The sequence below is a fragment of the Musa acuminata genome, chromosome BXJ2-8 (genome assembly GCF_036884655.1).
Source record: "Musa acuminata AAA Group cultivar baxijiao chromosome BXJ2-8, Cavendish_Baxijiao_AAA, whole genome shotgun sequence".
Lineage (NCBI taxonomy): Eukaryota > Viridiplantae > Streptophyta > Magnoliopsida > Zingiberales > Musaceae > Musa > Musa acuminata.
The window spans coordinates 42,167,866-42,193,893 of NC_088345.1; the positions used below are offsets into that span (position 1 = coordinate 42,167,866).

The 26,028-nt window shown below is 37.7% G+C and overlaps 4 protein-coding genes across 13 annotated transcripts; 2 read left to right on the forward strand and 2 right to left on the reverse strand.

Annotated features, from left to right (window-relative positions):
- Positions 1–2,530: 2,530 nt before the first annotated feature.
- Positions 2,531–4,049, reverse strand: LOC135619488 (protein PAL OF QUIRKY-like). Of its 6 annotated transcripts, none has more exons than XM_065121551.1 (3): positions 3,750–4,049; positions 3,310–3,675; positions 2,531–2,929 (listed from the first exon to the last, which is right to left on the reverse strand). In XM_065121551.1, exons 1-3 carry the CDS (start codon positions 3,937–3,939, stop codon positions 2,925–2,927), a joined length of 561 nt encoding a protein of 186 aa, XP_064977623.1. In that variant the 5' UTR covers positions 3,940–4,049; the 3' UTR covers positions 2,531–2,924. The 6 variants fall into 6 exon arrangements, with proteins under 6 accessions (XP_064977623.1, XP_064977620.1, XP_064977622.1 ...); XM_065121548.1 differs by having other exon boundaries at positions 3,310–3,683; XM_065121550.1 differs by lacking the exon at positions 2,531–2,929 and adding an exon at positions 2,985–3,100.
- A 1,948-nt stretch (positions 4,050–5,997) lies between these two features.
- LOC135583954 (BTB/POZ domain-containing protein At1g67900-like) lies at positions 5,998–13,620 on the forward strand. 3 transcript variants are annotated; one of them, XM_065121553.1, is made up of 9 exons: positions 5,998–6,116; positions 6,200–6,296; positions 6,934–7,177; positions 7,274–7,962; positions 8,731–8,870; positions 9,008–9,077; positions 9,236–10,333; positions 10,401–10,919; positions 13,417–13,620. In XM_065121553.1, exons 5-8 carry the CDS (start codon positions 8,812–8,814, stop codon positions 10,869–10,871), a joined length of 1,698 nt encoding a protein of 565 aa, XP_064977625.1. In that variant the 5' UTR covers positions 5,998–6,116; positions 6,200–6,296; positions 6,934–7,177; positions 7,274–7,962; positions 8,731–8,811; the 3' UTR covers positions 10,872–10,919; positions 13,417–13,620. The 3 variants fall into 3 exon arrangements, with proteins under 3 accessions (XP_064977625.1, XP_064977624.1, XP_064977627.1); XM_065121552.1 differs by lacking the exons at positions 5,998–6,116; positions 6,200–6,296; positions 6,934–7,177 and having other exon boundaries at positions 7,922–8,072; XM_065121555.1 differs by lacking the exons at positions 5,998–6,116; positions 6,200–6,296; positions 6,934–7,177; positions 7,274–7,962 and adding an exon at positions 8,612–8,628.
- A 1,456-nt stretch (positions 13,621–15,076) lies between these two features.
- On the forward strand, positions 15,077–18,864 carry LOC135618217 (uncharacterized). Its single transcript, XM_065119083.1, has 2 exons — positions 15,077–15,835; positions 18,655–18,864. Exon 1 carries the CDS (start codon positions 15,131–15,133, stop codon positions 15,809–15,811), a length of 681 nt encoding a protein of 226 aa, XP_064975155.1. The 5' UTR covers positions 15,077–15,130; the 3' UTR covers positions 15,812–15,835; positions 18,655–18,864.
- A 675-nt stretch (positions 18,865–19,539) lies between these two features.
- Positions 19,540–25,184, reverse strand: LOC135583951 (exosome complex component RRP45B-like). 3 transcript variants are annotated; one of them, XM_065121556.1, is made up of 9 exons: positions 24,885–25,184; positions 23,858–24,067; positions 23,581–23,676; positions 23,384–23,498; positions 23,031–23,111; positions 22,727–22,915; positions 21,304–21,572; positions 21,148–21,206; positions 19,540–20,007 (listed from the first exon to the last, which is right to left on the reverse strand). In XM_065121556.1, exons 1-9 carry the CDS (start codon positions 25,019–25,021, stop codon positions 19,799–19,801), a joined length of 1,365 nt encoding a protein of 454 aa, XP_064977628.1. In that variant the 5' UTR covers positions 25,022–25,184; the 3' UTR covers positions 19,540–19,798. The 3 variants fall into 3 exon arrangements, with proteins under 3 accessions (XP_064977628.1, XP_064977630.1, XP_064977629.1); XM_065121558.1 differs by lacking the exons at positions 19,540–20,007; positions 21,148–21,206 and having other exon boundaries at positions 21,414–21,572; positions 22,744–22,915; XM_065121557.1 differs by lacking the exons at positions 19,540–20,007; positions 21,148–21,206 and having other exon boundaries at positions 21,440–21,572; positions 22,706–22,915.
- Between the last annotated feature and the right edge of the window lie 844 nt (positions 25,185–26,028).

Here is a 26,028-nt window from a genome sequence, read left to right on the forward strand (position 1 = left end):
AGCACTCATACAGGACATCCTTGATGTCTCAAGTCTAAGGACCAGATACACCACTAGGACTACGGAATCATTGTTTGACAATAAGGCATCATCAACCATCCAGGATTTCATAAATAGATCAATCAGTGAACTTATTTTCCAATGAGCACCTATACTGTATCCCTAGTGTCCCTACAAGAGCAGCTATGGGACCAACTGCATCCATCATATGGACGGGTATACAGCACACCAGTATATCCGGTTATCACGATGTCCCTCTCGAGTAACCTATGACCGAGATTATTTAGGATCTATGTTTAAAGGTGAATCGATCTCATTATCGTGATCTCATCACGATCCGATTCCCATTGCACAAATCCAAGAACATCCCAATGTATATATGCATATATGCAATAGTTAATATAAAGTAATAAATGTCAAAATATAATAAGTAAAAAGATTCCGTGTCAAGTCACACGTGTCATCACTCACGTGATTGGCTCGTTGGGCACCTATGACTAGTAGAGTTAGAGTAAGTGAACTAAGCAATTAACTCAAAAGTAATAGCAACAAAGAGTATAACAAAAATGTAAACCGAGTTTGTAATAGTTCGGTTGTCGTGACCTACGTCTACTCCTGATTCCTCTTTTATCGAGGCCATCGACGTTGATTAATGATCTTCTTTCAATGGGTGAAAACTAACTATCCTCTTACAACTTTTTTCCTTTTGATATGCTCTTTACAACCCTCTTTGACAAGAAAATCCTCACAACCTCCCTTAGAATAACCTCTAAACTCAAGAAGAAATGACTCAATTTTCTAACAGAGTTTTCATGCTTAAAACATAAGTTTTTGTTCTCTTTTCTTGCTTTTCCCAAGCAAGAATTAGTGTGATATTTATAGACTCCAAATGGCTAATCCCTGAGTTTTCGGGGTACTAGCAGTACCACCGTCGAGTTTTTTGGAACCATACACTTCGTTAGTTCCAGCTCATAAGTAGTTCCACCACTTATTTTGGTGGTGCCACCACCTGACCCAACCTTTGGGTCACTTAATAAGCCCAAATTAGCCCCAACTTAGGCCCAATGGGCCCCTAATTTAGTTAGCATAGTTACACTCGAAACTAACTCAATTACACCTAGACTACTACGATCTAGACAAAATTGATTACAAACATAAATCCTATGTTATCTTGCATGTCATTAGTTCATCCGGTGCTTCGTCCGATCCTTCGGTGCATTTTCCTCTCCTTCAACGTATTACTCGATCTATCGGTATGTTGACCTCTCGCAATATCCGATCTTTTTAACATAATGTCCGATCCTTCTGGCCCGATGTCCAAACTCATGGCACAAAGTCCTTCCGACACGTCGACCAGTCCTCCGGACCGACGTCCAATCTTTTGACATGATGCTTTCCGGCCCAACATCTGATTCTTTTACTTCGATCGATTTGTCTTTTCATGATCGAAGTTAGTCCTATGTTATCAAGCGTTGATTAGATCATAACTTCATCAATTAATTTTATCATCAAAATCAGAGATTTAATAAAGATATTATTTAAAAAATAGAAAACTTAATTTTTTAAATAAAAGTTCATCATATATATATATATATATATATATATATATATATATATATATATATATATATATATATATATATATATATATATATATATATATATATATATATAATCTCTAATTTAACTTGCTTTATTTATTTAATTTTTATACTTTTTGTCAAAGGAATGAATCTATTCATTGTAAGATATGGTTTATCAAATATATTAGTCTAATGGATAAAAACTTTGATAGATCATCATAAAATCATAAATTTGTATCTTGCCTTCGTCACTTAAAAGGAAGATATGATACAGTCTAGTGTAGAGTATAAATATGTAGAACAAATGACAGTGTCTTAAAACCATTCTCAAGCTAACACTTGTAACAGTCTTTTTTTTCAAATTGGTGAAAGCACATATTCATGACTTTTTATCACCTAATGCAATGCATAAGTCTTTAACTTTACAAAATTGTCAATGCCTTATTGAACTGAGATTTTGGTAGCGGCATTGTATTCCCCATCACAGCACGAGTGAAATATACATCAGGAACTATATATTTTTATTTTATTTTATTTTTTTTTTATGTATAAGTGGTAAAAAAAAATATACAACAGCAACTGACACAAGAGAAGGATTTTATGAAGTAATATTGGTAGCTTATGTTGCCTTCAATGCGAAACTTAACAAAAGCAGCTTAATCATGCAGTTTTAGATGGTTAAAATGCATTACTAAATTGGGCATAAGAAGGATCATGTGGAGAACTCACTTGACCTCGATCTTTATATAGGTCAACATATGATTGAACATCTAAGATCTTTTGATCTAACTTGAAATTTTTTTGTGCATACCCGGTCCAATCAAGTCGAATCGATTCGAATATTACCGACATCTCTCGTATCACAATTGATAGGGTAATTATATCGAGATTTAACATGTGGAGGATGGCGTATTATAAAGCAACTGATTAAATTTGTCACGTGAGTATTAACTAAAATAATAAAAATAATTCATTCTAAGTAAACATTACACAATTTTAATTTTTGGCCCTTTATTAAGTCTTGACTCTCCAATCAACAATTAATGTAGAACTAAATATGGCCATATCAACAATAATCATATACTTCTTTGATCTGCAATGATATTGAGATCATGCTCATGAAGAAGTACATCAATCTTCATAGCGTTTACTATCCTGAGCTTTTATCATTTGGCAAGCCCATTAAAAAATGTGTTCAAGTTAAATACGGAGGGAGATTGAACTTAAAAGATACTATTTCTTTTTCTCAATCCACAATGGTCAGTAACTGTGGCATCTTTTTATGGATGGCTTCTGTCTTTGCTTCAATCATCAGTAATGAGAAATCTCTTCTCGTTTGCATCAATCTGTTTGAATCAACTCAGATTCTCTTTCCACATCAAATAATAATAAAAGAAACTATAAAAAAAATCAACATCAAATATTAATACAACATATTTTCTCACAAAAATACAAGTAAATATATAATATAGTCTTCATGCACTGCTGCAGCTGTATCTAATACCTACATCCTGCTGCTGCGGATTAAAGAAAAGAATCAACGGAAGAAGAGATGATTAAGATCAAATTCTAAGTAGGAATCATAAAGCATGAAGAAGCAATGATCAATGTTAATGGTATTGTATTCTCTTTCTACGTTAATCTTCTTAGTTCTTGAGCGTTTTTGTGAGCTTAATCTTCTCATCCTTTGTTTGCATGAACACACAAAATTCTCTGTTCTATATACCTTGATGTGTTCTTCCTTCTTCCCCGAATGACAGCGGCAGCAAGCGGCTGACGTGACGCACGACACAGTTTGATGCTCGTGGGCTGCCATGGCCGTGGAGGCGAAGATCCCAGCCCGTGTGCACGAAGACATGGCTGACGCAGTCGGTTCTGAGGGATGGTGGGACTGGTTTTGGAGGAGGAGGAGGAGGAAGGCTCGGATCTTGAGAGGGGAAGGCCGGTCTCGGCTCGCGACGTCGTACTCTTCGACGAGATCGGCTAGGTCGTCGTCGGAGGTGACAGAGACCAGGGTGTCGAGGTCCTCGGTCGGAAGCTGGCACCGGAGGCTCACCGTGCCGCCCCACCCGCACAGCTCCCTCAGCTTCACCTGCAGCTCTGTCGCACGCAAATATCACACGCTATGTCATCCTCCCAATCCATATCAACAGGTAGATTGGCTACCTGAGAAAGAGATGGATCTGCCGACGGCGACGACGCGGGTGTAGCCGCCTACGTACCGGAGCTTGCCGTCGGGGTAACGAGGGAGTATCTTGCCACCGTAGCTGCACAGGAACTTGATGCATGGCCCCGTTGACTTGACGGAGACGTCGCCAAAGGAGCTATATGAAGCAGAGGAGGAGGTCGCAGCCATGCCTGCCTCCCTCCCTCTTCCCTCTTATTCTTGGATAACTCTATCGTAATTCAAAACTTTTTCTTTCCAAAGAAGAAGAAGAGAGAGAGAGAGAGAGAGAGAGTGCAAGCTTGAGGTCTCATATTGGCACCGCTTCATTTATATAAGGGGGAAGGAGAAGATAGAATTGAGGAGGGAAGTTGAGTCCAAATGCCTTCCTTTATTAGTTAATTGTTTTCCTTAATGATAAAACTTTGTTTTTTTTTTTAGTTCAACTTCTTTGATTGTGTTATGTTAATTTTTCTAAACCATATTAGTTAAATCATAATTTAATTTTCAGAATAATAAAAATTATTTTGACTATGGAATAGGGTTTGACCAAATCAAATCGAATTTAGATGTCTTTTTAATAGTGTTTGGTAGGGTTTGGATTCGTTAAGTTTATCTGACTTGATTAAACCATGTTCTAATATTATTTTATAATTTTTTAATTGCAAGTATATATATATATATAATATCTCTAAATAGGATTATAATATTTTTTTAATTTTTATAAAAATATTACATATATATATATAATATTATAATCGAATCGATTCACCATTAAACCAATCTATTTTTATTCGGTTCACTAAACATTGTAGGGATTTCAAAGCGGACACTCAAAGAGAAAAAAACACAGAGGACGACACCAATCAGAGAAAAAACAAAAAATAAAGAACCTTTTAAGAATTCATATGTTTACATTCTTCATTCTATATATGTTAGTGTTCTCGTCTCTTATACAAACATACACTGGTGCTTACAAGGTGTATGATAGATTGACGTTACTACCACAAAGCACACCAACTCGCCACCGCTTCTCGTGCCAAGCAAACCACCACAGACAAATCCCCTAGTATGAACGGCGCTTTGGTGAGTCGATGTCTCCAAATCGTCTTCGTTAAGTTTCTTCTGCTGATTCCTTCTCTTCCGTGCTTCCTTCTTTCTTTTCTCCGATTTGTCTTTGTTGCTTGTTTTCTTATCCTCTGTGGTGACGATTACCAGTGACGGCTTTCATCATATCTTGTCACGTCGTTCCACGAGATTAAAGATGAAGATTTCATTGTTTGAACTGTGATTTGGAAACTATGAAAGATCTGTTTGCGGTAGCGCAGAATGGTCGGCAACATATGCTGTGATGTAAAGACCAAAACCAGGGGAATTGACGTCCCAAACTGTTTCTGTGCAATTGGTCTATGAATCCCACTTGAGAATTCCTTTTCCTTGGTCCTATTTTCCTCTCAAAAACTTGTGCTTTTGTTCCTCTTTTATCTTTCTCTGCTTTGGCATGGTGGATCGAGATGCCAACGTTTTGAGTTTGGGCATGTATCTCAAGGACGCATCCCAAGGTGATGGACGCATACCACGTGTTCGAATGAATGCGTTTTGTCTTTTTACCTTGTGAAGGAACCCCCGTGTCTTAAAATATAGAATTAGCGGCTGGCGCCGTGAAGTATCTGTATGTAGACTTAGGACATATGGGCACGAATAGCTTTAGACAAGGCAATAGGAAGGGCCCAATCTCATGTGCAAATCATATTAGGCTTGACATTGACACGAGGAGTTGAAATAGAGAGTGAGTGGTAAAAGGATTCAGATTTACGATATGCTCTGATGCTATAATGAATATTTTGATTAGATTGCCGACAATCTCAAAAGTTTAAACTGTTAGGAAAGGACCCAATGTAATATGGCTCGATACTGACACAATGAGTTGAAATAGATAGTGATTGGTGAGGGATTTAGACTCACAATATGCTTTGGTACCATAATAAATATTTTGATTAGATTACCAATAATCTCAAAAGTTTAAGTTGTCAGCTGTTAGGACCAATGTAATATGGCCCATGGGATCCCTTTGTCCAACCAACAGATAAGGATGTGGCGATCACCAGGATTAGGACTTTGGATCATGCATTGTGGTCATCTGTAAGTGGCATATATCATCTCTCTTTGTTTTAGTGTTTATACTGTAGTCTATCAAACTTTGTCATTGCTGTGACCATTAAAAAGGTAGCCATAGTGATAACCTAGTCTTTTGTCATGATAACCATAGGTGGAATGTGGCCCTAGCATGATTGACCTAGTGATGAAAGCAAAGAAAGGATCTGAATTCCTTAATATTTGCAATCAAGATGATGAATGCTTCATCATAGGTTAGTACAACTTCCATTGATTATACTAATGATGAAATGGTAGACATGTGCAAATATGAAACAAATTCTTTTACCTGATACAGATTGTGGTGGGCCGGCTTGATACAGATGTGGAAGATGAATATGAGGAATAATAAATGACATCTCTCTGCATGAATTACAGTTCTATATGCACACAAGGTATCAAAGTTTTTTTTTATAGTTATAAACGAATAATTTCTTTATAATAATTAGAAAATTGTCATCTGTATTTGAAACATCTCATTGTTCTGAATGGTTCCAGATATTGTGGAGTTGGTATATATTTAATCCTGATTTATTGAGATATATTTGGAGTAGCTTCAATCAAGGAATTTGATTCCTTTGATATTGTGTAATTTCATTTCTAATAGGAAATTCTTTACAACCTATAGGACAAAATTGTTGATAAATTTTGTTGAAAATGATACAGTCATAACAATGATAGTGATGTCAATGATGGTATTGAAGTATATGTCTTTGCAAAAAATAGGTATTGAAACAATATTTAAATAGATTGTCCTAATAAATTGTATAATTGTGGAGTTTTATTAACATATGGGCTTGGATGACAATTTCTGGTGGTTTGCTCTGAAATCAGAATCCCTTCTCTTTCCTAAGCAATGTTTTGATCAATATCAGTATTAGGCTGCTTTTACTATCTCCTGTAATCCACATTGAACATCTTGCCCAGATCAGTGGCTCAAAGTGGGATGATGGTGTATATATATTATTTATGAGGTTAGATTTGCTTCAGCTGGATGACCAGAACTGACTTGGTTTACCTTTTTTCTTGAAGAAAGCATATCACAGACTCTAATGATGAATATCAAGGCAGTGATCCTTAAGGGTGAGCAAACCCAGTTGGAATGCTCTACAAGAACGGGGACTCTGGGAATATTCCCGATGGAGTCTTCATCCAAAATTAAAGGAAATATTCTCTATTGATACCAAATTTCTTTATGGCGGTGATGTGGCAGATGAGATGATCGAGCTGGTATCTTTCATGATTTGGGAGTCTACACGTTAATTTATCATTTAAGGTCAGTTTATTTTCCCACATCTGTTATACGTTACTATGTGGTTCTGTTTATTTGCCTTTCTCATTTTCTTTTCCCTGTTTGTCTCTATCCAAATAGGTTGAGGATCAGAATCATGATCATAGAAACAAAAACTATCCCGACTCATGATTAAGATCTCTGCATTGGTATAGTCCATTTTAGATCCTTACAATGGTTTGGGTCTTTTCAAGCTTGGTAAAAGGACTTTAGTGCTCAAATTAATTCCCAACCTCAACTAGTTTAGTCTGTCTCAAGCTTAAGTGTGCTTGACTTCAGCCCAAAGATGAGGTACTTGTGAGTGGATTCATTCAGTTGCCAAGTATGATCGCATGGCTTCCACGAACACAGACCATGGGACCAGCTCAATGTCTGCTTAAGCCTGACGAGACCAGACCAGATTTCAAATGCGTCAGCTACATGTCCATGGAAAGCTCATCAGCACTGTCCAAAAAAGAAGAAGAAAAGAAGACAAAGTGTTTCTTTTCTTTTCCAAAAGGTAAGTGGATGGTTGACCAGGTAGTGAGATTCATCTGCATGCTTCCACAAGGATGTTTCTCCTTTTTTCTTCTTCTTTTTAATCTTTCCAGAATCTATGCTTATCAATCTTGATCTCTTGTTATGCTCAGACCATTTGTGGCCTCTAGACAGGGTTTCTTTAAGGAAGAAAGAGGCTTCTATAACAGCAGGTACAACCCTCTTCTGTCCTCAAAGAGAGGAGAAGGTGCATCGATGGGGTTGTGGGGTTTCACGCTTCAAGTTAGGCACGCGTGGGTTATTCTATTCTCTCTCACTTCTTATAGTCAAAGACTAACATGATGCCAGTGCGGCTTGCCCTTTTTTTCCCTTCTGCACTTGTGAGAAATCACCAAATGAGCAGGTCATTTACTAAGCAAGTATTTATGGTTTCAATCATGCATATCTTTGATTATGCCAATAATATGAACATTTCTTTACAATTGAAGTTGGAAGAAACAAAACTTCTAAAGAGCTTTTACCATGAAATTTTCTCTAATCGAGAGTAATATAATTGTCTACTTTATGTTTCTTATGAATGGCTGCACTCAATCAAACATGTAAGAGATGGTGATTTTCTCATCAAGAGCAAAGGATAGAGCTGTGATGACAGATTAGTCCTCCAAAACAGCACTCAGTGACTATTTCTTAGGTGGATATGGTTTCCATGAGTTCAGGGGAAGTCGTAGATTTTCTTAGCAAAATCATAATATATAACTGTTTGATTTCTCAGTAGGTAATGCATTCTTCTACAATTTTATAGTTCTCTTTTATCCATATATGTAGATTCATGCATTAATATTTCCCTTTAAACCATGCATCTCGGCCATTTGCATTAATTTTTCCTTCAATAAAATCCTGCACCCCAGCCACACCTCAGCATCCTGTTCTTTTATAGGCTCTTTGGATTCTTGTCCCCTGTCTGCTCTCCGCTCAACTACTTCTCTTACATGTCCATTAAAAGCTTAGTACTTGCCGATACACCTTATTCTGAAACCATGTTGTCTTCCATCTCTATGCAGGAAATATATAGGGATCTTTCTCTGGCGTTTTAGCTCAAGGAGGAAACTTTTGATCCATAGAGTCTGAGAAGGCAGTCGAAGATGAAGTTTATGAAGCTTGGAACCCGGCCAGATACCTTCTTCACCACAGAATCCATAAGGTAATGGTTCTGCCCATTTACCTCTTTCAGCACGCAGTGAAAGTTCAAGTAGTTCTTCAACACTCAGGTGATACATAGAAGCATCAGCTACCTCTGATACTTCTGTGACTCTTGATTCTTGATTCTTGCTGTTGCAGGTCTGTTTCATCAGAAGTCTCCACCGACCTCCAAATACAAGTGCAGAACAGCTTCTATCGGCTGCACAAGGTAAGCTTCTGCTCATGCTACAATCTAAGAGTTTGCTACAATCTGTCAGAATTCCTGATACTTGGTGATGATCAGTTTCTTTGTCTTCATTTAAGACTTGGTGAATTCTGGTGATGATGAATGTCTCAGTCATCTGGTTTGGTTGCTTGTGGATGCAGTTTCCTCTCCTGTCTAAATGCTTGCGCCTGCAAAGGCACTGCTCTGAGCTTAAAGATGCAGCCGAGCACGCGATCATCCAACTTCCGGACCTTCCCGGTGGCGCTGAGGCCTTCGAGACCTGCGCCAAGTTCTGCTACGGCATCACCATCACTCTCAGCGCCCTCAACATCGTGCCCGTTTGGTGCGCCGCCGAGTACCTTCAGATGAATGAGGACGCCGAGAGAGGCAACCTCGCCCGCAAGCTCGATAGCTTCTTCGAGTCCTGCATCCTCCGCCGGTGGAAGGACACGCTGGTAACGCTGCAAAGCACGAGAAAGTACCCTCCCTTGTGCGAAGAACTCGGAATTACCGCCCGCTGCGTCGACGCCGTTGCCACGGCCATCGTAGCCAATCATCCGAACTCGAAGGCAGCGCCAAGGAACTGGTGGGCTGAGAGCATCAGTGAACTGGGATCAGACCATTACTGGAGAATCATGGTGACCATCAAGTCCGCCGGCGTCGTCTCCGACGAGCTCATCGTGGACGCACTGCAGATCTACGCATGGAGGTGGCTGCCAGATACGTCGAGAGATGGCTACGAGAGTAACCTCGCGACCGAGGACTCTTCCTCGGAGTCTCGCGGACAGAGGCTGCTCATGGACAAGATAGTGAGCTTGCTGCCTACCGAGAAGGGCTCTGCTTCCTGCAGCTTCCTCCTCAAGCTTCTCAAGGTTGCCAACATACTAAACGCTTCGTCGTCGTTGAGGATGGAATTGCGCAGGCGAATCGGAAGGCAGTTGGAGGAAGCATCCGTCGACGATCTCCTGATTCCACCTGCGTCAACTTCGAACGACGCATTGTACGATGTCGACACAGTGATGGCCGTACTGGAGGAGTTCCTGCTTCAGGGACACAGCCCACCAACCAGTCCGCCCCGAGAAAGGCTTCGTTGTTGCTCCAAGTCGAGGGTGGCTAAGCTAATCGACGGCTATCTCCAAAAGATTACCGAAGACAAGAATCTACCGATGGAAAAGTTGATTGCCATTGCTGAAGCTGTTCCAGATTCCGCCAGGCCCGACCATGATGATCTCTACAGAGCTGTCGACATCTACCTCAGGGTAATAACTACCAAGTCTTTCGTTGATTCCATGGCTTGTTCTCATGCTGTTTGCCTTGCATCAATAGGCACACCCAGAGCTCGACAAGAATGCAAGGAAGCAGCTGTGTCGGATCTTGGACTGCAAGAAGCTCTCCATGGAAGCCTGTGCGCACGCGGCGCGGAACGACGTGCTGCCTCTGAGGGTGGTCGTACAGGTGCTGTTCTTCGAGCAGGCACGCGCCGCCTTGGCCGGTGGCCGGGTGATTGAGCTGCCCGGCAACGTCAAGGCGTTGCTGTCTACAAGCCCTGCCGCTCCTCCGGAAGATGGTTGGAGCATCTCGAGATTGAAATGCCCATCGACGAAGCTTGTGACACTTAAGATGAGGCTCGAAGAGGAGGACGAGGACGATGACATGGACGATGATTTGGTTCCGCGTGATGCTCTCATGAGGAGCGCTTCTTCGAGGTTGAGAGCTCTGTGCTCTCTTCCGAGGACTCCAAAGAGGATCATCGGCAAACTGCTGGCCGTGAACAGAAGTGTGAGCTACAGGCATTAATCCAAACTTCTTGCCTTCATCAATTCCATGCAGCTTCTTCACATATCTGTGAGTTTTCTTGCTTAGGCTTTCCTCGTGGAATAGTTAAATAGTCATTCCATGCAACTTCTTTACATGATTGCTTCTTCTCTGCACTTCTGGCTTTTTGTGTGCGGTTTCTTCTTGAGGTTTTGCATTTGGTTCTGAAATAGTGTAGATGAACTTGTTGCCTTCTTTTCCTCTTATGGGTATCATTCATCTAAGATGCATAAAAGCAGAAATGTACTCATCCTTTTGTATCAAATTCCCTTCTAAAAACTAAGTTAAATTGGATATACTTTGTTATCTCCCTGTCATGCTCCATTTCCTGTAGGAAAATTAATTGTCTTATCTTTGATCTCACACGGAATGTAAAAGAAAATTTGAATTGATTTATAAGACATAGTAAAGGGTTCAAATAGAAAAAACACACTATGAAGAAACATATCAAAGTAGAAGTTGCATTAGACTTCACTTGTCTTTGTTAAGATTATCCTAGTGTCTTAGTGATGATAAGTATGTCCATCCTTAAGTGAGATAAATTGTAACATTGGAGGCAAGAAAAATTAAATTGATTTGTAAATTTAACTAATCTATCATGGATTTAAATATTTTGAATTAATAATATTTTAAATTAATAATTATTCCATCAGATTATATCATGTAAAATGTTCCGAGCATTATTTGTTAAAGTTTCATGGGCAACCGAGAGGAGAACATGCAGAGTTGTTCATGATGAGTTGGGACAACTCAACCTCTCTAAGCAAGAGCAAAAATCAAAGTTGCAATCATGAGTTTGTGGTGGAATACCATGTGTTCCTCTTATGTCATGCTGATTTCTGATATGAATTCAAACAATAAATTTAGTAGAGTTTGTGGGCTTTATATTTGATGAGCTACTGGGGGTTGCTTTCAGTGCTAGCCACCCAAGGGGACAGCTATGCATTGTGTTTCCACATCTCTCCCAAAAGCCATCCTCTTTCTTCTGCCTCTTCCTCCTGCACTGACCACCTCAAGCATCACCACTCTTTGGTGGTCTCCCCAACTCTTCCACCTTCAACAAAGTAAACATCAAAGGCACTAGACACTGACCAAAAACAAGACTTCTTCCTCACATCTTTCCCTACCTAACCTAAAAGATGGAACTAGACACCTTGAATGCTAGTCTAAGTTATATTGATTTGAAAGAACTTAAAAAGAGTCACTCTCCTATTCATGCACCTTTATTAGCCTTTATCAATTTGTCATTTGATATGATATTATTATTAATTTAGGCTTAAACATTTTACATCATCTACTTCTAGACTTAATGCGATAATTATCTTATCAGGTTAAAGGTTAGAGGTGTACCTTACATGCATCATAATAGAGTGATAAGGATGAGTTGGTAGGATTCAGAGTCTGAAATAAGCTGAACTACATGCTTTTTGATAGTCCACTAAAAAGCAGACTTTGTTGCTTCCGGCCAGAGGAGAGTGTCAAATGTGCATTCAAGTCATGTTGTGTTGGCTACTAACCAGTCACCATGGTTAGTCCCATTGTTGACCACAAACACATGCATAAACTTCTGAATCTGAGTGAGAAAAAGTACATGCAAGAGGGCAGAACTTTCCTGTTTCTGGATCCAATGAAATCAATAAAAATTTTACTGTTATGATGTACTTCAGAAGACAGAAATAAGCCACCAGGTGAAGTCAATAGACTAGGAGCAAATAGAATCCTCCTCTTCAACAATTAACATTTGCTAGAACATCTAAAACAGGTATGTATCAGAACCCAAACTGTGCATGGCTTGTATAGATACACTACAAGACTAGGGACAACAGACATCTCCAACATCTTAATCTATGATTTGATGTGGAATGGCCCCATTGTACCACCTAGTGTTCTTTGTGACACATCCACTTCATACCTCTCATCCGTCATCTTCTCTGGATTCATAACCAGATCTGGTCTTGGTTTTCAATGCTCTATTCCAGAGCCAACAGTTGCTTGTGGTTTGCATACTACTCTTCCTCTCATCCACTGCATGCAGCACATAAATTTGGGAGGGGGAGAAAAGGGGAGTCGTTGCATTGTCAGCAGACAGCCATGAGACATAAGACAAACCACACTCCTTGACAGACTCTGAGACAAAACACAGCATGAATCATGAGATATAGCACAAGAAAGGCAGAAACCTGAGATCCATCCACATGAGGATTGCTTTAGGTGTTGGGTGCTATGTTTTCTATGACTTTGATCACTAGGTGAGAAGAGCTTTTACACCCATCTTGCTAGTTCATCAAACTCCCTTTTCTTTTTTCTAGTGCTGTAAAATCTTCTTACCCATTTCTTTTTCTTCAAGCCAAGAATTTGAAGCTTGAATCTATCTGTGCCCAAAAGTTATTCGATTTGCCTTCAATATATAATAGAATATAATGTGCTACATTGGAGTTAGACACTTCCTTTCAGGTTGCAGTCTATAATTGTGTTGTCCTCAACTGCAGCAAACAGCTATTGACAGCTAATCTTCAATCTTTTACAGGGCCCAATAATGACAGGATTTATATCAAGGCAATCTGTCCTTTGCTTCCATGCCGAGTCATTCTCATTGTCAATCCCATTGTTCCTCAGGGGATGAGTCATTGGTGCCTCTCTCTCTCTCTCTCTCTCTCTCTCTTGGCTGTAGGACAAAAGGACATGCAATTTGTGTACTGGAGCATTGTAAGTGGTTTGAATACCCTCAACATCTCCTTGATCTCGATGGTTTATCTACATAGACACACTGCCCAAAAAACAAAAAAGAAACTATGATGTTAATGGCAAGTAATGCTTTAAAATGGCAGGTTGATGGCCATTTGTATGTATGTTTGTTTACCATATATTTCTTTTGTTAAAATATTTTATTTTATTTTTTTCACTATCCTTCCATATAAAAGCTTAAGTCAATGTTTAAAACAATAGATAAGACATGATCTGTATTTATATTTTTTACTATTTTCCCATATTGTTGGGATAGATATCTAAACCCAACACATGACATATGAATCATTATAACTAAAAGTTTAAATCAGCATATTAGACAAGATCTATTGATTTATAACTAATATACTTTTCTCAAGTATGAGATAGATGTCTTGAACCAGTTTACTCCGGGAACTTATATGTTATTGTAACTGAAGTGTTTTAGGCAAACAAAACATGTAACATGGATAATAACTTAGATTAATTTATAAGAATCTATGTACTATTTTTTAATTTATATTTAAGTATTTTTTATCAATGGTGCATATTCAATAAATATTATATTATTCAATAAATATTTTACAAATGATTGAGATTCAATAAAAGGATTATTCTGCCAGATGGAAAAGAGACATCATTTGTTGATTTATATGCTTGTAAACATAATGCTTAGTGTTGCCAACACATCACTACAAGATACACTTGCAGGCCTTGGGCTTGTTAGTCCCTCTAAAGATCCATTTAATTAGCCCAAAGCCACAGCCTTGTGTTTTATCTCTGTGAGTCCTACTTAAGACAATGCATCCTTAAGCAACCAACAAGATAAAGCATTAGATTTGCTATCCAAGTTCTTGTAAATGTTTTCTTTATGAGGACATCTATTCCATGAATGTCCAAAGCAAAGGGAGGTGCATAGAATTCATGTTGAATCAGATATAAAGTTCTCAATATTTTGAGGATAATATAATTTTCATATATACATAGTGGAAGTAAATAAGTTGACTAACTGATTAGCAAATCATATTAGAACACAGATTAGCAAATCATAAAATTTCCCTTTGTAATTACCTGATTAAGCAATATATTTTGTTATTTTTAAAAAAATATAATATACTATAAATTGATGTGGATTTTCTCTGCATGGATATTATTGGATATATGGTGGAAATATGACTGCATCAATTCTTTTTCTTTTGAGATGCAATGATCACATAATGTAGAAATATAAAACTTTAGCATTTATTTAATGGTGCTTTGAATATTGAATGATGATAAATATGTTATTTGATTTAGAATTTTTTTTTTTTCTAATAATGTAAATATGGTTGCACTTCATTTTGTTCCCCTATATAGTGTAATATCGGAACGTTATAATCAATATAACGGATCCGGATTATAACGGAATAATTAAAAGTCTCGAATTGATTACCTTCCAAAACCGCCACCAACATGTAACTTATCGACTGGTATGGTACACTGTAACCGCGCGTAACGTTTCGGGGGTGGCGGAAGCCATGTCCGACATCGACGATGAGGAATCCACCCTCGAACTGAGCATCCTTCTCCCCTCCGCCGACGGCTTCCGCCGAAGGAAGCCCGCCTTCTTCCTCCCTTCAAAGCCCAAACACTTCGCCGTGGCCTGGATCGACCCCGACGCCAAGCGATCCACCAAGGCCTTCTCCCCCGGTGACCCCAGCCCCAAGCTCCACATCCCCCTCTCCTCCCGCGCCCTCTGCGACCCTGCATGCACCCTCACTGTCCAGATCCTCTCCTCCCGCTTCCCCTTCCGCCACGCCGCTGCCCCCAGGGTGGAGGGCTCCGCCTCCGTCCCCCTCTCCTCGCTCCCCGCTGGCGCTGGTGACACCCTTACTCTGCTGCTCAATCGCCCTTCCGGCCGCCCTGCCGGCTTCGTTCGCCTTTCCGTCCGCATACTCTGGTGTCTGGGGGCGGCGCCGCCGCCGCCGCCGCTGCCGCTGCCAGAGGCTCCTCCAATAGTGGAGTGCTCTGATTGGGCACCAATGGTGGCTACTGGGTTTCCGGTGGAGAGCGGGCAAATGGAATTTCCCATGGCGGAGCCAAATGCGCCGCCGGTACCAGGTGAGAACGCCGGAGCATGGAGGAGTTTTTGGGTTGGATTGGCTTGTGGAACTCTTGCAATGGTGCTGGTGGGAGCTGCTGGATTGTCCGAAGGCTAAAGGAGTGATCTTGCTGCAATGTGGGTGAGTGGTGTTTGATGAAATGCTCTTGACATGTCCATCTTTTTGGCTTCTCCTTCGAAATTGCTGATTTTTTAATATTTGATCGAGAGTTGGAAATATTCTCTTTTAGGGTTTGTACTGAAGATTTTACTAAAAGGAAATCAAAATGGTGATAGTAACTATATCTGTTCTTGTTCACAATCTAAGATTTTGTGGTATTCACTCCAGTAAGGTTTTCTACATTTTTCAGAGATTCTTCAATGATCAAACGTTAGAACATCTTTCAGGGTTCAACCATAGTAATTGTAGTATTAATTAAGTGTTAATGGTGATGGTAACTATATCTGTTCTAGTTCACAATCTAAGATTTTATGGTACTAACTCCAGTAAGGTTTTTCTGCATTTTTAAGAGATATTATATTTCAAGGATCAAACTTTAGAACATGTGAGTGGTGTTTGATGAAATGCTCTTGACATGTCCATCTTTTTGGCTTCTCCTTCGAAATTGTTGATTTTTTAATATTTGATCGAGAGTTGGAAATATTCTCTTTTAGGGTTTGTACTGAAGATTTTACCAAAAGGAAATCAAAATGGTGATAGTAACTATATCTGTTCTTGTTCACAATCTAAGATTTTGTGGTATTCACTCCAGTAAGGTTTTCTACATTTTTCAGAGAAATTATACTTCAAGGATCAAACGTTAGAACATCTTTCAGGGTTCAACCATAGTAATTGTAGTATTAATTAAGTGTTAATGGTGATGGTAACTATATCTGTTCTAGTTCACAATCTAAGATTTTATGGTACTAACTCCAGTAAGGTTTTTCTGCATTTTTAAGAGATATTATATTTCAAGGATCAAACTTTAGAACATGCGAGTGGTGTTTGATGAAATGCTCTTGACATGTCCATCTTTTTTGCTTCTCCTTCGAAATTGTTGATTTTTTAATATTTGATCGAGAGTTGGAAATATTCTCTTTTAGGGTTTGTACTGAAGATTTTACCAAAAGGAAATCAAAATGGTGATAGTAACTATATCTGTTCTTGTTCACAATCTAAGATTTTGTGGTATTCACTCCAGTAAGGTTTTCTACATTTTTCAGAGAAATTATACTTCAAGGATCAAACGTTAGAACATCTTTCAGGGTTCAACCATAGTAATTGTAGTATTAATTAAGTGTTAATGGTGATGGTAACTATATCTATTCTAGTTCACAATCTAAGATTTTATGGTATTAACTCCAATAAGGTTTTTCTGCATTTTTAAGAGATATTATATTTCAAGGATCAAACTTTAGAACATGTGAGTGGTGTTTGATGAAATGCTCTTGACATGTCCATCTTTTTGGCTTCTCCTTCGAAATTGTTGATTTTTTAATATTTGATCGAGAGTTGGAAATATTCTCTTTTAGGGTTTGTACTGAAGATTTTACCAAAAGGAAATCAAAATGGTGATAGTAACTATATCTGTTCTTGTTCACAATCTAAGATTTTGTGGTATTCACTCCAGTAAGATTTTCTACATTTTTCAGAGAAATTATACTTAGAGGATCAAACGTTAGAACATCTTTCAGGGTTCAACCATAGTAATTGTAGTGTTAATTAAGTGTTAATGGTGATGGTAACTATATATGTTCTAGTTCACAATCTAAGATTTTATGGTACTAACTCCAGTAAGGTTTTTCTGCATTTTTAAGAGATATTATATTTCAAGGATCAAACTTTAGAACATGTGAGTGGTGTTTGATGAAATGCTCTTGACATGTCCATCTTTTTGGCTTCCCCTTCGAAATTGTTGATTTTTTAATATTTGATCGAGAGTTGGAAATATTCTCTTTTAGGGTTTGTACTGAAGATTTTACCAAAAGGAAATCAAAATGGTGATAGTAACTATATCTGTTCTTGTTCACAATCTAAGATTTTGTGGTATTCACTCCAGTAAAGTTTTCTACATTTTTCAGAGAAATTATACTTCAAGGATCAAACGTTAGAACATCTTTCAAGGTTCAAACATAGTAATCGTAGTATTAATTAAGTATAAATGGTGATGGTAATTCTAGTTCACAATCTAAGATTTTATGGTACTAACACCAGTAAGATTTTTCTGCATTTTTCAAAGATATTATATTTCAAGGATCAAACTTTAGAACATGTTTTAGGGTTCAACCACAGTAATTGTAGTGTTAATTAAATGATCGGCAAATTATTACCACATCATAAGTTGTTTTGAGAAGTAAAGAATATTTATTGATCCATGATAGGTCGGAAATAGCTACATGGCACTTCTCGGTCTTCTTCGTCGTGTTTGCCTTTTGTTTTTTTCATGGCAGAGCAGAGAAAAGCCACTTTGCACCATTCATCTCAACAAATCTCCAGACTCTCGTTTGTTGAGTTCTAAAGTTTCTTTGAAATGCAAGGTTCTCAGCGTAAATTTACATATGTAGAATTATAAGTTGTTGTGTTTCACACAAGTTTGTCGCTCTCAGTGAGATAATAAGCTGAGTTGAAGTCCAAACATGATCAAACAATTTTCTAGACTCCCCAAAACATGGTAGAGGCAAAAATATTCAGATACAAAGTGTCTCAGAGATGTTATTGTAGATCTCTGGCCTATGGTATAAATAAGGTTCATCACATAAGATGTTTGCAGTTGATACAAGTAGTATGCAGCAACACTATTATACTCATGGCCTTTTTTCTTTTCTTTTCTCATATTTATATATATATATATATATATATATGTCAATTAGAATCTACATGCATACACCCCATCAATTAGCCTCATGATATGTCTGTCGAGATACCAAGCTCAAGTCCATTTGCCTCATGATGTGTATCAGGATTGCATTCTCATAGAAAGATGGTTCGAACCTTCATCCTCAGTGTCGAGATGCTTTCAGCCGATGGGATCCACAGAGAGAGAGAGAGAGAGAGAGATGCATTATGTTGTGGTCTACTTGGTGTTGCAGAGCAACAATTATAGGATGATCCAAGGAGGAAGTTTGTGGCAACTTTAGCATTATAGTAGAGAAGGCACAACTAGTAATAGAGAGGTGCTACTAATTTTACTTTCTATATCAACATAATTCCTAATTTTAACCTCTACAATCCCTTTTTTTTCTTCTTTATTTCTTTAAATAACGATCAATGGTATCGCATTTCTAGTTTCTCCTACCTTATCATGCATACCGTGAGAGTTTATATATATATATATATATATATATATATATATATATAATAAATGCATTCCAAACCAAAAAGACAACCACACACAGCAAATAGTCTATAGCATACATCAACTCAGCGAAAAGTACTATCATGTTGGGAAGAAAACATCAGAGAAACACATTGAGGATTTAGAAGGCTAAAGAAATGCATATATCCCTTCTTTAAAGTCTCCTCTTTTCTTGCTTAAAAACCTACATCAAAGTTTTCCTAACAAAGATGGCTCCGTACATTTCGAACATTAAAAGTCCATAAAACGTTCAGTATTTATATAATATTTTCAAATATTTGTATATCAAGTTAGCACACATTTGTTCGTTCTGCACACTGAAAACTTACTCCTCTTACATACTTTGCTAATGTGACATGTCCAGATATTAATTAAATTGCACTCTCGATTGACAAAAATGGTGATATTTTGAGATAATGCATTCATGAAAATACACTTTCAACCAAGAGCACACAAGGACATCACTACCAGTTTAAGTGGCTCCCTCAGAGGCCTAAAATTTCAAGAGACATGTATACATATTTGCCAACACAATGAATTGAGATCCTAGGAAGCTTCAGGTACATACCCATGGCAACCAAAGTAGCTCTCTACCCTACCGATATCAATGTTATTTGGTACATTTCACAACAAAAATCAAGTCAGTAATTAAGGAGACAACAGATAAAGTTCCTACAAAATTCATCAACAGGGCTTGAAACCGTCATTAAAAGGCACCGCATTCAGCGGTTCATCTGCACAGATCTAGTTCAACTGGTTGTAGCAGATGTTTTGCTCTTCTTTCTAGCTTTTGACTTGACAGCATCTTTCAAACTCTTTGCAACATCAGTTTGCTGCCTCGGCCCTGAAACTCCAAGTGTCTCAGAATTAGAAGATATTGTTGCATGCTCAGGACTGTTCTCGACTGCCATTTTGTTGCTTTTTGATTCTTGTTGTTCCTTACTAATCGTTAAAGGACCTGCATGTTCGAAAAGTGATTTGTTGCAAACTACAGCAAAAACTTTCACAACTTGCCAAAACACAAGAAAATTATCCACAATTTTGGAAACAATTAAGCAGAAACATAAAACCAAGCAAGACAGGCCATACTGCCTTAATTATCAGGCCATACTTGGAGTTAAATCCTAGGGAGAGACAACTTAAAGATAGACAATTGTGCCGTAAAAGCAGATAGGCGAAGGGCTTTTTTTAAAAAGAACTTAATTGCTTATCGGCATTTATGTTGATATTAACTCTCATCCAAATGGTTGCAAAACAGAAGTCCTGGATATCAATACCCAGTAGGACAAGTAGCCATAGTTGCCAACTGTTTGAAGTCAGATGCATATATATGCTTTCTCACCAGTGAGCTCTGCTAAGAGTAATTTCACTAGTTAACACCGAAAACACCAACTTTTCCTGTGTGGCCATATTGCTGTATTCATTCAACAGCTAATCCAGTGCCAGGAGAAAGACGAGCTGAGTTTGATAGCCAAAAAGAATAAGACTTTTGTCTATATTCTACTTATATAAAGCATTGTATTGTGACAAAAAAATCAAAACCAATTTTGTTCCATTATCATAAGTTCCTGCTATCTTCTCTATATCCTTAATCTGTTGACTGCTATCCTATCATCTGGACAGAAAATAAAAATCAATCTTATTCCATTTATCGTAAGTTCCTGCTGTCTTCTCTATATCCATAATCTGTTGTGTACTGGTATTCACTCATCAATCAGTACAATACTTCTATGCCTACCACCTGTCATTATTAGTTGCTCAAAACTATCATTGCTACCACCTGTACTCTCTGCCAGAAATCGAGTTCTATGAATGAAACATGAAAAATAATGCAATGTTCATCCACTTGTAGCACACAAATTAAATCTCAAATATAAGACAACAACAAATTCCAGAAACATCCTAACTAAGCTAGTTTGCATGCAGAACTAGGAGATAAAATTACCAAATAAATTAATCCAAAGTTTTTCAGACTATGAATCTTGAAAGATAAAAAGATTATATAAGCTAACATTTACAACTTACAAAGATGCACAAAAGGTTAAAACAAAGCAACAAAAAGATGTAGAGGAGCATGTTTATACATATGAAACCATACCAAGTAAATCTTGAGATTTTCCAACTAAATTTGAAGAAAGTTTATTCAGATATGGGTCCCTGCAAACAGAATAGAGCATTTATTCATGTTCTTGTTCAATTACAAAACTTAATTGTTTCATATAACAAACAAAGTGCAACTACAGCACAATATTACCAATTTGAAAGGCCACCAACAAATGGATCAGTGCATCTGTCTCTGCGGTTGCCCTCTGTCTTTATACATGTCCTAGTATTAACTGTCATTTCATCATCACAATTGGAGCTTCTGTCTGGTTCATGTTGTATCATTTCTTCTTGATGACTTATTATATTCTCAGCTTGCTTGTCCTTCATGATAACATCTGGAACACTAACTTGTTGTGTCACTGTCGATGAATGACGCTTAACCTTCCGTAACGTTCTCTCAGTATTGTATGTCTCTACCTGGAAAATTCTTTAGTAAATTTTCTTACCAATGAACGAGAGTGTACCAACCATATTAAGCAGATGACTTTGTTCACATGAAGGTAAATAAGTTCAATGTTCTGGTAAAGATGGGTGTTTTGCTTCATCTGAAGCATTCTTGATCATTGAGAAATTATTATCAGAAACAACAATGTCTAATAACAAAATCAAGCCTTTAATCACTTGGGTTCAGCTACATATTTGGGACTAGGACTAGGCCTGGTTGTCATCACTGTTCTCTTGGATTGCACTTGCTGGTCAACAAGTACAGTTGAACTATAAGTCAGAAAACAAGATAATTGGCAAACAAAATCCTTAAAAAAAAGGTTCTGTTATCTGTCAATCTTCAAAGATCTTTGATCTAATTTGTATTCATAAGCATGCTGAGCAGAAAAGGCATATCTAGTTAAGACTGTACATACAACTGTAACATCTAATATGATGGAGACTAAAATCATTTAAATTCCAAACAAAAAAACTGACAGTCAACACTTAATGTACCGCATCCATGCATTTTAATTTTTATGTGATTTTCCTAAAAATAAAATTTGTAAGGACCCTTTCATAATTTGATTTAGCTAGAGATTAAAATGCAAATCCATAAAGAAGGATAAGCTAATAGACAAATTAGTCCTTGAATTTTGTTTCTACCTTCCTATGACTTTCGTCGGTTTGTCACACACTGCTACACAGGATACCATCATCTTGGATTCTAGTGAATGACACTCTAAAAAACTGTACATTAGTGTTTCCAGAATTTGGCAATTTCAAGTTGTAGTTGTATGGCTTCAATAAATATTATCTACAAACAGAAAGGTTTCATGTTCATGTTTTAAAGAAGAAACATCCAAACAAAGCTGATTATTTTGACAATCCACAAGAACAAAGCACTGTATTAAATATCTCATGATTCTCATCTATAAAAACTATTCATAAGTGACTCAAATAACAATCTTTTCCAGGTTCTTCAATGCCCAGAATGCTTATCATAAGAAAAACAAGAGACAAAAAGGTTAGAACAAAGCTACATATGTATATCATAGCCAGAACAGAAAAAGAAACCCATAAGGAGCAACATTATAAACCATACAACCATAAAAGTCGAAAGCAACCTAAATTTTCATGCAACTCACTGCATTCTTTATTTTACTTGTGATATCAGCAGCTTTCACAGAAGCAATTCGTAAGCACTGCATAATCATGTTTGGTGTCACACCCTCTCCTCCAGCTTTTTGAACCGCACAAACATCACCATTTGAGTTCACTGTAGCAGTCATTCTTCCTCCCATAACAACCTCTTCTTTATGTGTTGGATCAATCACCTGGAAAAGATAAAATTCTAGGTCAAACTCGAAGCCAGAACATGATTGAACAACTCACTGAACAAAATTTTATAACAAAAATTGCAAGTTCTTTATGAAGTTACTTTCACAATACCATGATGTTACCCTCACTAAAAAAAGCAAAGGTCACTGCTATAGGAAGATGATGAATTATCAATGTGAGTGGCTCCATAACCTGTAGAGATATGAGAAGAAAATAGATTTAAGTCTTACTTCTTCCTAACATAAGCGGTCATTTTCAAAGTAAACTATTAAAAAAGCATGAATATACATAAGCTATGCAGACTGTGTATGTGTGTATGTATACACTGCTTTCAGGAAACAGAAAGAAAAGGCCAACTGACAACACCAAATTATGGTCAGATTCTGCATTTATTTTAAGCCAACAGGTGGTGATCCAAGTTAGAGCAAACAACGTAGCCAAGGAAAAATGTCATATGACTTGACCTCGGGGTCATGAACAATAATGTCCTGACCATTTTCTCCTCCTGATGTACATTCAGGTCTGCGAAATGTCGATAGAGCAGCCAAAGCAGCAATATTGGCTGCATCGATGAGATTCCTAAATTATCAGAAAGAGAAGATTCAGATTATCAACAACAAACAGATGTTAAAAAGGATGTTCAAACAAGAACATTTATTACCCTCCATTATCAAGAATATGGAGATCCACACGAATGGACCACACTGATTTCCCTGCAACAACACATAATGACTCCATATCCACAGCCCTACTTTCCCTGCGATAATTTTACAGGTCATCAGAAAATGCTAGATAAGTTGAATGATGCATGACCGAAGGATCAATAATTTCTCTGCCTCAGTAACAAGCATATAAGTTCATAAAATATATGAAGGTAAGATCTTGACTATGTGTTGGCACGTGAAACATGGAACAACTATATTATAAAAAGAACTAACCGAAGACCACGATCCACAACGCGACCAAGTTCAATAGCAGATTCACCAGGGCGCCCTGCCTCAAAAGAAGGATCAGCCATGGGTGAAAATTCAGTAAATATAGAAAGAGTCCCTTCGTTTGGTCTATCTCGATAAGGTTGCACCAGCTGAGAAGTCACAAAGCCTATAACAAGAGTCTGACCCAGTTGCACCTCTGAAGAACCATCTTCTCTGTTGATGAAAAAAAAACACACTTAATAATACAATTATCCGAAGTCAATATTTTTTAGTGTTGCTAAATGCATATTGGAACATGAGCTTTCATCTTGCAAATGAAACAACAATCAAACAATTACTTAAAACTTACATTAGGGAGTGATGCGATATACTGCAACACAATATCTATTAAGCACAATATAGACAAATAATCTGGATACGAGGTTGTTCTCTACGCATTGGTATATGTATGTTGATCAATACAAGCAAAGTCAATGCTGAAAGCAGCAATATCCTTAAATTTAGAATAGCTTGGAACATGAGCTTTCATCTTGCTGTTGTTTAAACATACCATGGTTTGCTGTTTGATTCAGGGATGTCGAAAGCATAACACACTTGGTTTACCAATATACCAATATCCCACTCATAAAGATGACGCACATTAGAACATGAGCTTTAATCTTGCTTTTGTTTGATTCTATGCGTCTGCTGTCTTACATTCGCTATGATACTTATGTCGAGGCTACATATAATACCAAATATCGAACCTTAAAACATCATTAATAGAACAAAATCATCAGGCACAGACTGATCAATTAACATCCAAAATCCAACATTTCTCAAAATTCGTGGAGCCAACTCCTTGATAACACGTCGGCTGCAACTCAAGGTCCATTCTTTGCATTGCCAAGAGTAAGATACAGCATCATGTATCATGACAACGCAATATAATAAACTAAAGTAATCCACAATCAAAGAACATCGTAACAAGCGACAGTGCAGCTAGTCCAAAGACGTAACGGAAGCAGTGAAGACGTAGACGGGAACGGACCTGCCGAACTTAATGGTCAAGCGGCGGTAGTCGAACGGGCGGCGGCCGTCGACACGGAGGTCGGAAGCGAGCGCGGTCTCCACAAACTTCCTCTCGTTGACTGTCATCCGCCAGGTGCTCGCCAATCTCTGCTCCATTTGCTCTCTCCTCACCCTCGAATCTGTGACGACAGCGGCGCAACAAGAAGGATAGCGATTGAGATCAATCAAGAATCTGTGGAGCGCGGTGGGATTTCGAAGGAGAAAAGGAGGGATTTGGGAACGCAAGAAGGAAGCATGCCGTGTCTGCAGCTAGGGTTTTGAGAGGGTATTTTAGTAGTTTAGCACAGATCATGATTGGTTCATATATATATGGATGGCCGAACCCGAACCCGAACCCGACCCAAACCACATGTGGGAACAATATCTCAATTCGGATCCGACCCGTTTATTAACTAACGGGTTTACGTTCGGCGGGTTACAAGTCAGGTTGAGATTCTTTGACATATATACCCCTAATGAGTTCGAAAATAGCTTTTCTATCCTTATAAAACTATATATACATACATATGCATATATCATAATATCCGAATATTAAACATTAATTTGAATTAAAAAATGTAATTATATAAAATAACTAAAATACTTCTAATATTTTTAGCGTGATGAGTTTGCAAAGGAAATTAATGTCAATTTGAGAGAGCAATCACAGTATATTTACATGCAAAGCAAGCAGTGTCACTTGCATCAATCCTCTTTTTCATTTATTTTTAGATAATTTTGACATACAAACTAAAAGAAATTGTAATTATACACTGATGGCATAAGAAATTGCTTTCACAAAATATAATAAATTATATATATATATATATATATATATATGTGTGTGTGTGTGTCGGATGAGTTTGATATGCTATCATCATATCAATATTTTAGATGTAAAAATATATTAATGAGATTTTAAACAGATGTGTCACATTTAGATAAATGTTATAGGTGTTAAAAAATTATAATTTTATTTTAGAGTTTTCTATGTGAAAAATTTCCAATATATTATTATAATATTAATATTTAAGGTATATGCGCGTGGGTGTATCTTTTTATTTGGGCCTACATATTATATTATTGAGCTGGTCTGACCACGAATCTTAAAGCATGTAACTGTG

What these genes read in the sequence shown, in the direction of transcription:
- LOC135619488 (XM_065121546.1), bottom strand. Translation starts at nt 3,939, where the DNA reads ATGGCTGCGACCTCCTCCTCTGCTTCATATAGCTCCTTTGGCGACGTC. An exon ending in CAGATCCATCTCTTTCTCAG is followed by an intron (nt 3,684 to 3,749) that starts GTAGCCAATCTA and finishes TGCGTGCGACAG; the next exon opens with AGCTGCAGGTGAAGCTGAGG.
- LOC135583954 (XM_065121553.1), top strand. Translation starts at nt 8,812, where the DNA reads ATGAAGTTTATGAAGCTTGGAACCCGGCCAGATACCTTCTTCACCACA. An exon ending in TTCACCACAGAATCCATAAG is followed by an intron (nt 8,871 to 9,007) that starts GTAATGGTTCTG and finishes TTGCTGTTGCAG; the next exon opens with GTCTGTTTCATCAGAAGTCT. An exon ending in CTGTCGACATCTACCTCAGG is followed by an intron (nt 10,334 to 10,400) that starts GTAATAACTACC and finishes TTGCATCAATAG; the next exon opens with GCACACCCAGAGCTCGACAA.
- LOC135618217 (XM_065119083.1), top strand. Translation starts at nt 15,131, where the DNA reads ATGTCCGACATCGACGATGAGGAATCCACCCTCGAACTGAGCATCCTT.
- LOC135583951 (XM_065121556.1), bottom strand. Translation starts at nt 25,021, where the DNA reads ATGGAGCAGAGATTGGCGAGCACCTGGCGGATGACAGTCAACGAGAGG. An exon ending in GTTGGTGGCCTTTCAAATTG is followed by an intron (nt 21,207 to 21,303) that starts GTAATATTGTGC and finishes TTCTGTTTGCAG; the next exon opens with GGACCCATATCTGAATAAAC. An exon ending in AAAATCTCAAGATTTACTTG is followed by an intron (nt 20,008 to 21,147) that starts GTATGGTTTCAT and finishes TCGAACATGCAG; the next exon opens with GTCCTTTAACGATTAGTAAG.